Source organism: Festucalex cinctus, chromosome 18 (assembly GCF_051991245.1).
Source record: "Festucalex cinctus isolate MCC-2025b chromosome 18, RoL_Fcin_1.0, whole genome shotgun sequence".
Lineage (NCBI taxonomy): Eukaryota > Metazoa > Chordata > Actinopteri > Syngnathiformes > Syngnathidae > Festucalex > Festucalex cinctus.
The window spans coordinates 15364190-15377811 of record NC_135428.1 but is presented as its reverse complement, the minus strand read 5'-3'; the positions used below and the strand labels follow the sequence as shown (position 1 = coordinate 15377811).

General features: G+C 40.4%; 1 protein-coding gene across 2 annotated transcripts in view; it reads right to left on the bottom strand.

The window, feature by feature from the left end:
- The window catches only part of tiam1a (TIAM Rac1 associated GEF 1a), a 36720-nt gene extending 30362 nt beyond the window's left edge, over positions 1–6358 (bottom strand). The window contains exons 1-5 of one of the 2 annotated variants that reach the window (XM_077505858.1): positions 6261–6358; positions 5241–5373; positions 4500–5065; positions 2752–3032; positions 725–1009 (exon numbers count right to left, since the gene is read on the bottom strand). In XM_077505858.1, coding sequence (XP_077361984.1) covers positions 725–1009; positions 2752–3032; positions 4500–5061 — 1128 coding nt within the window. In that variant the 5' untranslated portion in view covers positions 5062–5065; positions 5241–5373; positions 6261–6358. Of the gene's footprint in view, positions 1–724; positions 1010–2751; positions 3033–4499; positions 5066–5240; positions 5374–6150 lie in introns of both variants that reach the window. The other variant, XM_077505859.1, reaches the window with a different exon arrangement.
- Between the last annotated feature and the right edge of the window lie 7264 nt (positions 6359–13622).

Sequence of the window (13622 nt, the reverse complement as noted above, 5' to 3'; positions counted from 1 at the left end):
AATTACCAAAAATAGCAGAGAATTGAATATTTTAAAAGACAGAAAAAAAGTAAAAAAAGTAAAAAAATAAAATGTCCAAAAACACAAGAATTCAAGAAAATTACTATAAAATGTCCACAAAATTGCCAAAAATGGCGCAAAAAAGGGCAGAAAAAAATGTTAAAAAAAAAAAAATTGCCATAAAATGTCCTAAAAAAAGGAAGAAGAGGCATAAAATTACCATAATATATACATACAATTGCCAAAAAAGTCAGAAAAATCTAAAAAATATATGAAAAAGGGAGTCTGAAAAATTACCCCAAAAAAATCAAAAAATGGAAGACGAAAGGTTGAAAAAAAATGAATTTACGTATTGGATGGTGCATATTTTTGTGTTGTGCGGCAGCTCTAATTAGCTCTTGGGTCCTCAGCACATTAGACATACATTAACACACTTTTTGTTCATCACAATGTCCAAATGTTTTGCGGCTCCAGACAGATTTTTTGTTATTTATTTGGCCTAAAATGGCTTATTTTGACAGTAAAGGTTGCTGACCGCTGCTCTATAGCCCTGTCCATCTTGTCTGTAATTTAATTTCTAATCTCCCAAGACAACTTGCTATATGGTGTTTCACACACCATGTCACCAAACTGCACAGTGACTACTTAAAATAGACCAAATGAATGACGCTCAAATTTTGCTTTTTTTCCAAAATAATTCCGTTAAACCACAATTCAAACTGACCCAGACTTGATTGTCCAGCTCCTTGCGGAAGTTCTCGTAGACGCCGCCTCCTCCTCCCCCACCGCCGCCGCCTCGTGCATCCGCCACGCCGGCGCTGCTGCTGCCGCTGTCGCTGCCGTCGCAGAAGAGGCCGCCATCGACGGCCGAGTACACGGAGAAGGACGCCGACATGGCCTTGCAGCGGCGCGACAGCGGCGGCTCGCCGTCCGCCACCGCCTCGGCCGCCACGCCGTCGATGCCGCTGTCGCCGTACTCGCTGCCCTCGCCCAGTGCGGCCGAAATGTCCTGTCAAGAGGAGGATGAAGTGTAGTTTATAAATGCTACATAGAAGACGGCATTTATAATAAAAGTTGATTCATCGATAACAATGTAAAAAAAGATATGTAAAGTCAAAAAGAGTTGTTTTTTTTTTTTTTAAACCTTTGAAGAAAGAGTGTGCGCAGAAGACCAATTCAAGGTGAAAATTTTACACGAAAGTAATGACGGCATATAGAGGACGCTTGTTAGTAAAAACACAATGTGGCCATTTATGTAATATAGATAGTGTGAGTGAAAGTGTTATGCGCATGTATTTCCGCTGGAAAAGTTTTCCACGAGAGGTTCAATGTCCTCCTCGGAGTTCGTCTGAAGAAACTGAGACTCTCTGTTCTTTTTGCTCCATGTTTTCCCGCCTGGTGCGTCTATTTATAGCTGCTACGCAACCCCCCTTGACACACACATGCACGCACACACACAGCTGGATGAATTTGTGATGAGCACTTAGGGTGCAGCTTGGGGATTCTGGGAAGGAAGCTTCTCTTGTTGTGGACTTTTCTACAGTAATGTGACGACGACAGAAACTTCTGTTGTTGCTTTAACAAATCTCCTGGTGACTTTCGGAGTCAAATCAGTTTTGCCGAAATTGAAAAGACAAATTCGATGAAAAATTCAACCAGATGTGCATCATCTTGTGCTTGGTGTGTGTACAATGCTGGATGGATGACAGAAACTAGGCCAGATAAATATAAAATTGATTCAAATTACGTTTAAAAAGTACTTTATACATGTAATAAAAATATTTCCTTCATAAAATGGACTATAATAATTAGGTCATATAATTGTAAATGTCAAACATTGAAAAAAAAATAATACAATATATGTTTAATAATTACAAAAATACTGTAAATAATAAAATTATATAATTAAATCAATAAATATTTTAATAACCGCAAAATACTTTCCCCGTTGTTGACATTAGTAACGTATCCTTTTCATGTGCTTAAAAATAACAAATATTGTTACATTTTAAATAAATATAATTTGTTTAAATAAAAATATAAGATGTACAATACGTTCATTTATTCATTACATTTATAAAATATTTCATGAAATAACAAAAATATTTGTTAAATAAAAGCTTAGAAAATAATATGCATCATCCATCCACCCATTTTCTTGACCGCTTATTCCTCACAAGGGTCGCAGGGGGTGCTGGAGCCTATCTCAGCTGGCTTTGGGCAGTAGGCGGGGGACACCCTGGACTGGTTGCCAGCCAATGGCAGAATATGCATCATAATAAATAAATAAAAATTAAACATAGCTTATTTTTAATTAAATAATGCCGAATAGATTCTAATAACAGCAAAAAAACTCACTTTTCTCTCCTTGAAATTTGAATATATATTTTAAATGTATAAAAGAGAAAAAAAAACAGTAAAATAATTAAATATTTTTAAATAAAGAAATATAAGTGCATTTTTTCAAAATAAAATCAGAAGCCTTTTTTTTTTTTTTTTAAACAATTAAAACCGTACATGCACACTAAAATCTAAACAACGTACTGTGTGACATTTGCTGCTGCAGACGGCTGGCTGCACGTCACACTGTTCCGGCAACAGAAATGGAGCAATTCCCCAAGTAATCAATGGGATGATAAGGGTAATCGATTCCATGCAGATCGTTGTCGTACAATCAAATTCAAACAGAACAAACTCAATGACGTCATCACCATGTGCCCACACTCGTTCAAATCCACACTGAATGTTTACCTGTGTGGTTTGCGCACGACGTCCCTGAAAAACAGGACGCGCCGGCGGGGCCGCCGATCCGAGCCCCATCGGGCCCTCTGAGAGGCAGTGGGAGCGTCGGCAGGGGAGCGTGAAGGCTGCGTACGCGCCGCCGCCGTCTTCCTCGCTCGGAGACATCGGTCCCGCTTCGCCGTCGACGCCGCCCTCCCGCTCGCCGTCTCCACGGCGCCCCCTTTGGCCCCTGAGGCCTGCACTCTGGTGGCTGCACAGGTGGTCCAGGGACGAGGCACGCTCCGCCGCGCCTGTCATATGCAAGAACGCAAGCCAAGTCAGTATCATTCATATTCATCATTCAATATGATTCAATATGATCAAAATATGGTACAGACAAGGTAATGTAAAACTGGTCCATTAGAGATACTTGTTTGTGTCATAATAAACTGACAACTGATATGTGTATTAAAATGTCATGTAATATTTAGTAATTCATTTGGAAAATACAACATGGCAAATTAATGTATAGTGTATAGTCATTCATGTTATGTATGACATATATTCCGTTGACCTATTCAATTATTTAATGGTATTTTGATTTAATTAATGGCATTATCTATTTTATATAAATCTGATTTTATTTTATTTACTTGGTACTATTTTTCCTTACATTTTGAATTGCTCAGTCAATATTTGACATTTATTTAATGACAATTGGATTTAAATACAAATTTTATTTGATTTTGTGAATTTATTGTTCATTTCTTTGATGACTTTTTAAAATTTCATTTTTCTAATTTAGATTTTTTCAGTAGATTTTTTTTATGGTATCTGATTTTTTATTTTTTTTATTTTTCTTCTTAATGTTTTATTTGTTTAATGACATCTCTATCACTTTAATGACATTTTTATAGTATATGCTAAATTATTAAATATTTGAAATTAGATGCCATGTTTCTCAACTTAATTTGGAGTAATTTGAAAGATTTTTAAATGAGTGATATTTGTATTTATTGAATTCAATTTTGTTTTTAAGAACTTTGAATGTTTTTTTTTTACGTTTCTAAAAGAAATCTATTTACATTATTAGGGGTGTGAATTGCCTCGTACCTGACGATTCGATTCGTATCACGATTCACAGGTCACGATTCGATTCGATACCGATTAATCCCGATACGAATTTATAAGTCGATTGTTGCGATTTTTTTTCATTCAAATTTAGAAAATACTAATCAGTAAGCTTGTAGAGTGTAAGATTTATATGAAAATGTATTATTTATTTATCTGAAATTTCAGTCTTATAGAGGTTGTAATCTGTTTCATGTTTAAACAGCATTAAAATAAAATATTAAGGCTTAATGTTCCGTTCATATAACATTCTTCCATGCTTAAGGTGTGAATCCTAAAAAAAAAAAAAAAAAAAAAAAAAAATCGATTTTGCCTATTATTGAATCGATTCGAGAATCGCGCGATGTAGTATCGCGATATATCGCCGAATCGATTTTTTTTAACACCCCTATACATTATCATTCATAACTCATTAATATTTTTGTAATTTTGTATGTAATGGCATTTTTTGTTTACTCTGATTCTCCATTATTTATTTATTTATTGATGATTTTTTTTTTTTATTGAATGACATTTGTTTTCATATATTTATATAGAACGGTGAATCTGTCAGTCATCTCTCAAGAAGGTGGTGGTCTAGAATCAAAATTGGAATTTGTGACTTTGCAGATGAAGAATCAATAAAGTTACATAACGAAATGTTGCACCTTTGGGTCCTCTGGGCGGTCGGCTGAACTGCTCCTCCTCCTCTTCTTCCTCCTCCTCCTCGCCTCCGTCCACCATCTCCTCCGTGCTGGTCATGTGTTCCTGGCTCAGGTCAGACAGCGAGAACTCCAGGCTGTCCTCTCGCCACATGTCGGCCGACTTGGAGCGCTTCTTCTTGAAGCTGGACGGCTCGTCGTCCGGTGCCGCGGCCTCGGGCCTCAAGGTCATGGCCACGCGCTGAGTCCAGTGCGGGTCGCCGCCGAAGTCGGCCAGGCGGCCATCGTCGTCGTCGTCGTCGTCGTCGTCCACGGCTTCGGGGCCGCTCTCGGCCAGCGAGCGCGGGATGCTGGGCGTGCTGGATGAGCGCGTGGACGCCTCCGAGTTGCGGTGGCGCTCAGGCTGCTTGGTCGACAGCGAGTGGCGAGGGCGGCGGGTCACCGGCCGCTTGGCGGCGGATGACAGGCGCAGGGAGCGCGACGACGTGTGCTTGCGCGAGAGGTGGCCGGCGGCTGAGACGCCGTGGAAGGCGCTCTCGCCGTTTTGGCTCTCCACGTTTCCCATCATGCAACTGCACATTATATTGGACGATTATCAGGAAAGTAGGATTTTTTGAGAAATAAAGCATATCACTTTAATGAAGAAATTTACAAACGGCACAAAATTTTTACTTATGATTTATTCGAAAAAATTTTAGTTACAGTTAAAATTTTTACGGCAAATGCTTCCGTTGGGAAATTGTTCACCTGTTGTCAAGGTGTGCACCTCAGCGGCATCCTGACCTCAGCATCTTGCAAGCGCATCATTTTCCACACGGCACGCTCGCTAGGCGGCGCCAGACGGACAAATTAGGATCGCTGGGCAAATTCTCACAATGACCTGTACACAAAAAAAAAACACACAAAAAAAAACGCATCAACAAAATATTAAAACACACACGTAAAGAAAAAGTTTTTATGTTTAATTATGAATAAGGTCACTATTTTGTTTTGACAAAAGTTTCACATTTTCTTAAAAAATCTTACACTTTGTAAACAAAGTCACATAAGGCTTATCTTTTACAGAAATTATTAAGTATAAAAAATTCCCCATAAAATGCCAATTTTTTAGAATAAAGTTTCATATTTTCCAAAAAAAACTTTTTGAAATGAAGTAGTTTTCCAAAAAAAAAGAAAAATATATATTTCTAATCATACAATCAGAAAGAAAATATACATTTAAAAAAAAAAAAAAGTCATCTTTCCAGAATAAAGTTGTATTTTTGTCTTTTTTTTTTTTAAATCAAAAGTATTTCTTGTTGAATAAAAGTAGTATACTTGATGAAAAGAGATGTTTCATTTTTTTTATTTTGAAGAATAAAGTTGTATTTATATTTAATTATATCCATCCATCCATCGTCTTGACCGCTTATTCCTCACAAGGGTCGCGGGGGGTGCTGGAACCGATCTCAGCTGGCTCTGGGCAGTAAGCTGGGGACACCCTGGACTGGTTGCCAGCCAATGGCATATAATTATATTTTTATATTTAATTATATTTAATTAAATTGTATATATGTATTTTTTTTTTTTTTAGAATAATGTAGCTTAGCGTTGTTAAAAAAAAACATTTTTAAATATACTTTTATACAGTTTAAGAAAAACAAATTTGAAATCTTACTAGAATAAAGCTGCAATTTTTACTACATAGATTGCTCCTTATTTTCTAAAATATGCTACCAAGTCCCAACGTCAAGCCACATTTCTTTGAACTACACCCTGAAAACTCACAGCTTCACCACAAACCGCTCGGGCATGCGCGCGCATGCCAACGCCAGCCGCTCTGCAATCTTGACAACTCAAAAATCATCCACATCCACTCATATGCGCAACTGATCACAGGCGAGCAAGAATGAAAGGATGAAAGAGACTATGATGCCATGTGATGCGCATCATATATTCAAAGCACACGCCGGGAAAGCGGCAACTTTTATTCACGTGCAAGCGGTGACATGTGACATCACTTCTGTCATTCATTAAAGTGACACAGCCTAGTGGTGTCACATTCAAGAGGTACGCTTGAAGGGGGCCAAATAATGCTGCTCTCTTCTTCTAAGACAAGGGCGTTGATGTCAAAGCAAACTGTAAAATCCCAATTTTAACAAGCTTGTTATTTTGCTAGCCTAGTAAAATAACACACCCCAACTCCATACATACAGTGTGATAGGATTTGATTTGTTATGTATTCAAAACATCGGCTAAACCGTTGACTTAAAAAAATGTCTGTCTAGCTTAATGCTAACAACATCAAACTGCTAACGAATATCTTCTATGAGGTGGTGTTATTCGGGATGTAACATCACCAAAATATCGTGATATTAAAACTCCCACAATACATCGTTGTCTTCATGTCACGATATTAAAAGCAGCACATCTGTTAAAAAAAAAAAAAAGTCGGGTTGATTTCCATTGTGTGCAGTTGTAGCACCCTCTGGTGGCTAGTTTTTGTAGTGCAGTTTGTATGTTTAAAATACATGCTAATGGTCAGATGAAGGGGAACGTAATTTGCTTGTGAAGCAAGTCAATGTGTGGGAACTCAATGTGTGATTGCATTAGCAATATATATATATATATATATATATATATATATATATATATATATATATATATATATATATATATACATATATATATATATACATATATATACATATATATATATACATATATATATATACATATATATACATATATATATATATACATATATATACATATATATATATATACATATATATATATATATATATATATATATATATATATACACATATATATATATACATATATATATATATATATATATATGTACACACAATTGTTTTTATATTTGTCATTGTAGTCATGTACAAAAGCACTATATTGTGTTTTTTTTCAGTATGAGCTCTTTTTTTTTTTTATCAATATTGTGATATATAAAGGTTTTTTTTGTCTCGCCAACCTCCCCACAATATCATGATAATTATCGGATCATAACCTTCATATTGTGATATCGTATCCTGATATTTGGATATCGTTTCATCCAGACATGTCCACATATAATAGACATTATCTTTATCCTCCGCAAAGAGCAAATAATTTTACTGTGGCTTACTGAGGAGTTATATTATTGACTTCCATTTGTCTTAAACTTTTTTTTTTTTTTTTGGTGGCTGATACGTGAACACAAAGTTCCCCCTTGAAATGGCCAGAAACACGTCAACAAAACCAAGCAGTGAAAACTCCTTGGCAGAGGTCACATAGTGAAGAAAGTAACATTACATCCCATATCCAGGTGCAAACATCACCCCGTCAGGCCTTTTCTATTTCCATGTTATTTACATACGCATTCAGCAAGTGTGCTTTGTGTAGCAACTACACAACAGCACTAACAAAAGTCTTGCTTTCCCTCTCACAGTGTTTACACTCTTTTTGTTGACTTTCCTTTTTACCTGCCCTACAGCGAGGTGCATGAGCATGTGTGTGCGTGTGTTTGGGGGTACGCAGCTATGAATAGAACGGTGAGTGAAATGGAAGCTGGGTATGCTGGGTGAGGGGGTGAGGGAGGTTATTGCTGCTGAGCTTTAAGTGGATAAAAGTGTTTCTGCCTCAGTCTGGCTGTGTATTCGCTCGCAGGATCCCTATTGTTTGTCGAAAGAAGCGAACTAAGAGGCAGTAGCGGCATCAAATGACTTTAATTCTTATTCTTTTTGACAGATGGTTGGACACGACAACATTAATTCACGCAAATGACCGGAAGTAAATTGACCTTATCTAGACAACAAAATCCTGGATTGGCTGGCAACCAGTTCAGGGCCGAAGCCAGCTGGGATAGGCTCCGGCACCCCCGTGACCTTAGTGAGGAAAGGTGGTTACGAAAATGGATGGATAGATGGATGGATGGACAACAAAATGAAATATCGGTTAGGTGGTTTGCTACAATTGCATAAAGATGTGGAAATCAACCATTCGTATTTTGCAGGTAGCAGCTATTTAAATTGTCCTCATCAGATTGTTTGATACAATGGGACAATTATGTGCCATTTTTACCAGAGATTTTGTGGTAGCTCAATACAACTGGATAAGGAAGTGTCATAACAGTTTTTCATAATGACTAAATCTGCCTTATGTAAACTCAATGAAAATGAAATATTAACTTTAATTGTTATTTGGTTTTATCAAATTTGATTTTTTTTTTTTTTTTGCAGCTTGCCCATTTATTCATGTATATTGATTATACCTAAGGCGGCAGTGGTTAGCACGTCCGCCTCCCAGTACTGAGGACGCAAGATCGAGTCAAGGCTCCGGCCTTTCTGGGTGGAGTTTGCATGTTCTCCCTGTGCCTGTGTGGGTCTCCACCCACATTCCAAAGACATGCATGGCAGGTTAATTGGGCGCTCCGAATTGTCCCTAGGTGTGCTTGTGTGTGTGGATGTTTGCTCGTCTCTGTGTCCCCTGCGATTGGCTGGCAACCAGCTCGGGGTGTACCCCGCCTACTGCCCGAAACCATCTGGGATAGGCTCCAGCACCCCCGCGACCCTTGTGAGGAGCATAATTAATCTTATCAGATAGTTTGATCAAATGGGATGATAATATGGCATTTTCAGCAGGCATCATCGTTTATTCATGCAGTTAACAACACAAGCAAAAAAAAATAACTATTGGATTGAATCCTTATCATTCTTGTTTGATAGTTCAACATGTTTTTTGTTTTTTTGCATTAACATTTTTACAGGTATCAGCTTTTATTCATGAAAACAACAAGGCACTACTACCACAGCTAAACAACAAAAGGCAACATTGACTTTAATTCTTATTATTCTTGACAGGTAATTGGACAACAATGTGTCATTTTAAGACCTTTGAACACCTGATTTCAGGATTACATGTCATTATTAGGCATAATTAAGGCCTTTGTTTTGGAAAATCACATTCAAGGATGAATGCTAGGAACACAGCCGACTGCCAAACTGTCAGCGTGTCAGAACGCTGACGGCAGTTGAAAGGCTAACAAACATTCCTGCGAGGAAAGGTTTTCCCCCAACATGCATACTTATTATTACGATTACTGTTGGTGTACAACGCTGGCTTTCTTAAATGAAGTGTTCCCAATGTGAATCGCGCTTGTATAACGACACTTTGCACTCCGCCCACAGCCATAAATCATTGAGAGGTGCGCATGACTCAGCGCCATCACCTCCTGGAACAACAACAACAACTTGCACCATCTGTGAAAAATGATAAGTGATGTCTTGCTTTGATGGGCTGGATGTTCATGTTAAATGGTTGTTTGAAGGAGTAGCTTGGCAACCAGTCCTGAACCTGCTGGGTTGTTAGGATGGATAGTGTCTGCTCCAGAATCGGCTAGTTAGCTGGTAAGTAGTGGTTATAGCGTTCAGGTTTTCATCTAAGAAAACCTACCTGTTGAATTTGTTGATCATCACACTCCAGACCACAACCACATATTAATGCAACAAGAGCCTGAACCTGTAAAGTAGTACAGAAAGTAGTCTATCATGAACTTTTTAAGCAGCCATGATAGCTGCAGTCAGTCATGTCCAGAAGTCCGTCCCGAATGTTCAAAGTAATAATGCTAACAATTTGTCCTGAACCTTTTAAGTAACCAGTAAAATATTTGCACTAGTAGCCAGTCCTGTACATGGTCAGTTGTAGCGCTCACTCCATGTCCTGAAACAGGGAGGCTGTCCCTTTGTTTTAAACGAGCACCTGAACTGTAAAAGAAGGACTGTCATTGGACAATTGCAAAGTAGTAGTCCAACATTCTGTTCCCGAACCTTTTAAGCAAATGGCCCTGAACCTGGCAAAATAGTTGAACCTTGTCAGTAGCACACGTCCGTTCTGTCCTGAGGCAGTTGTGCAGTCACCTCGTTTTGAACCTGGTGAGAACCTGAACTATACAGAAGGGCAGGAAGCTGTTTCTGAACCTGCCAACTTACAGTTCTGAACCCTTTGTAACATGAGACCTTGACAGCTTGACTGATTTGCCCTGACCTCCAGGTGCACCCGTGGGCCACGTTTGCCCCTGCAACGTCCCCCAAAACCCACTCGTGTCATGAACCGCTGAGACAGTCGTGTAGTCACTTCATTCTAAACCTGCTGAGTACCTGAGATGTACAGAAAGGACAAAAGCTCATTCTGGAACTGCAAAAAAACAGTCCTAATAACAGTCCTGAGCTCATTGAAATAGCAAACCTTGGCAGGTTGATGGATTTACCCTGACCTCGCTCTGCGGACAACCTTTGGCCCCCACGAAGCCACAAAAGCCACTGACATAGTCTCTGGTTTCAGCCTGCCCTCGGGTCTTTTCCTGCACCTTTGACATTCCTCACATAGTTAAGTGTCCCACCTATCCCTGCCCATGAAAGCAAGTGGGTGAGGTTGACACTCTCTCAGTTGGGAAGCGGGAATTCCTGAATGGAACAAAACTGATATCTGGGAAGCAGCTTCTTCTGCAGGATGACGCAGAAACTCAAGACCAGACATGCATCGCAGGCTTTCATTGGAATAGGTATATGAAGACTAGCGCTAGCTTAGCACAGCATACCGACATGTACATCAAACAGGCTCTACACCCACAGTCCCGCTGTCTGAGACATCAGTGGTCGGCTTCCCTAGAAGGGAGATTAGTTTCCTATTCATCCTTTCGGGATCTGACGAGCCGTCACAGTGGCAAATCGTCGCACCCCACTCCCATTCCTCGCAGCCTCCACTCCTGACACACAAACGGCGTCCCCGCTGCTTGAATCAAACAGCATTTAAAGTTTCATCAGTCCGCCGTTGAGTGGCACAACAAAGCTCCTCGTTTCCACATTAAAGTACAAAAACACTAGGCGGGAGTTTGGATTACCGTCACAGAGTTTGACATGCGCGATTGCTGCCAATTGCTGTCGACGAGCCAAGCCGGTCTCATGGGAAATGTGACAGCCCGTCCTAAATCCCGATGGCATCGTTTCTGCACGCCACTTCGGTGCTTGACATGCCACCGCCGCCATTGCCGTGTCATGTGGTTTTAGAGATGCACAAAAATCCTCGTCAGGAAAATTGTGGCCAAACGGGACAGCTCACGGCGACTGTATGTGGGAGTGTGAGGCCTCGGCTGAGGTCTGCACTCTAGTTGTCTTTGGAGATCAAAATGAAAGAGTCAAAAAGTTGGAAAGGGGTACAAAAACCACATTTGAGGATCAAGTGTGACGATAAACGGTACGGCGGGGTTCGCTAACAGCCAATTCCCTCCACTCTGCTCCTCAAGTGGCACTAACCTCATTAAAGACGCTCCTCCGTCTAACCGGGAGATTATGCCGCACGCTTCTCAGCGCGGCCGACTGCCGTCTGTGCTATGGTACAGTAGGGGATTACCATAATTTAAAATAAAATCCCCTCAGGCACAAGTACCCCCGATGAACGAGGGTTGGGGGGGGGGGTGTGTGCAGTTTACGACGCTTCACTACCTCAGCGCAGATCCAACACGACAAACACCAAAGATTTAAACCTCCACTGATTATAGAGTCGCCAATTTCCCGGCTTTCGAAGGTACTAACCAAGGTGGAACCGCGACTGCGAGAGCGTCAAGTACCAACATGTAATCACAGAGCAAATGCAACTCATCAATTACTTGCCGTTTGAGGTAATACCAGAGGCATGAAACACGGAACGGGGTGACAAAGACGTGAGAGGTACAATGGTAGATTATGTGAAAATGGAGTAGCATAAAGCACCAACACGAAACCTGTAAATTTCCAAGCTTTCGAGGTAGTATCTTAAGTATAACGTGACTATATGAAAGGGAATAGCGGAATACGATGACACGGAATAAGACGGCCTGGCAATTTGTGGGCTTTGAGAGACAAGAAAGACATGTAACAAGACAAGTAAGACAAGAAAGCCCTTGTGGAAAAAGCACAAACGTAAAATCGGGAAAGAAGGTAATGTATGTCGCTTCAGACATAGGCGGGAAACAAAGGCGGGAAAATAATTGCGTGAAAAGGATTAGTGGAAAAAAACAAGAAGAAGTAGGCCGACTTGCAATTTGCCGACTTTGGAGGTAGTAGTATTAGATGGGTAAAAGTGACAGGAGGGTGAATGTTTGAAAGAGACAGCAGCAAGCTCTGCCACCGAACAGGGAGACAAAAACAACCCGCTAATTTCACGGTGTTAAAGGTAATATCTATGGCTATAAAAGTGGCGGTACAGCGGATGTGTGAAAAGAAACAACAGAAAGCATGACATGGAAAGGGGTCAATGCAAGCCACCAATTAGCTGGCTTCAAAACTAGTAGAGTCGTAGCGGTGGTTATGCGAAAGGGAAATGCGGAAGATACCAGCAAGCAATGGGAAAACCTTCCAATTTGCCAGATTCAAAGGCAAAAAACACTGGCAAGGAAAGGAAATCGCGGATTCCGACGAGGCTGTGTGAGCGCGCACAGAAAGCACAAAATTCCCGCTTTGCTGGATTTTGCGTGGAACACCAAGGTGACTCTCTCTGGCTAAACTTGCCAATAAAAGGAGGACGTATTATAGTCCAACGCATTTTCACACGCGAGAGTCCATCTCCACAAATCCACACAAGTTTAACCCCGCTGATGCTGCCGCCAGCCAGACAGGTGCGCATGTCAGCAAATTGTGGGGGGGGTAAGACCTCCTGGTTCCGCTTGGCGTCCTCTGACGAGTCGGCGAAATAATATGGAGGCTGAGTGGGCGAGAGCTCTTGTAAGAGGGTTTTAGGGAAAAGGTAGACACGATGGATGTGGGGTGGAGGGATAGATGGTGTTGATGGACTGATGAGAGGCTGTTAGAGGGGGTTGGGGATGGAGTTGGGGGTGCGCAGGTAGACTAATGAATGATGAGTGGGGGAAGGGGATCCGTGAATAATGGGGTAGGGGTCCTGTCTGTAGCAGTTACGCTGGTGACTGCTTCCATGTAAATTTGTCATTTGGAGTAAAACTATGTTTATGTACTGCTTATCTGTGCATCCGACCACACTGCAGCTCTGCTTAGCTTTGGCAAATATTTTTTAAAGAAAGTGTCTCTGGTGTTGGGAGCAGAAAACTGAATTATTAAGTAAGATTTGCACATGCCAAGTACGTAATCCAAAGGG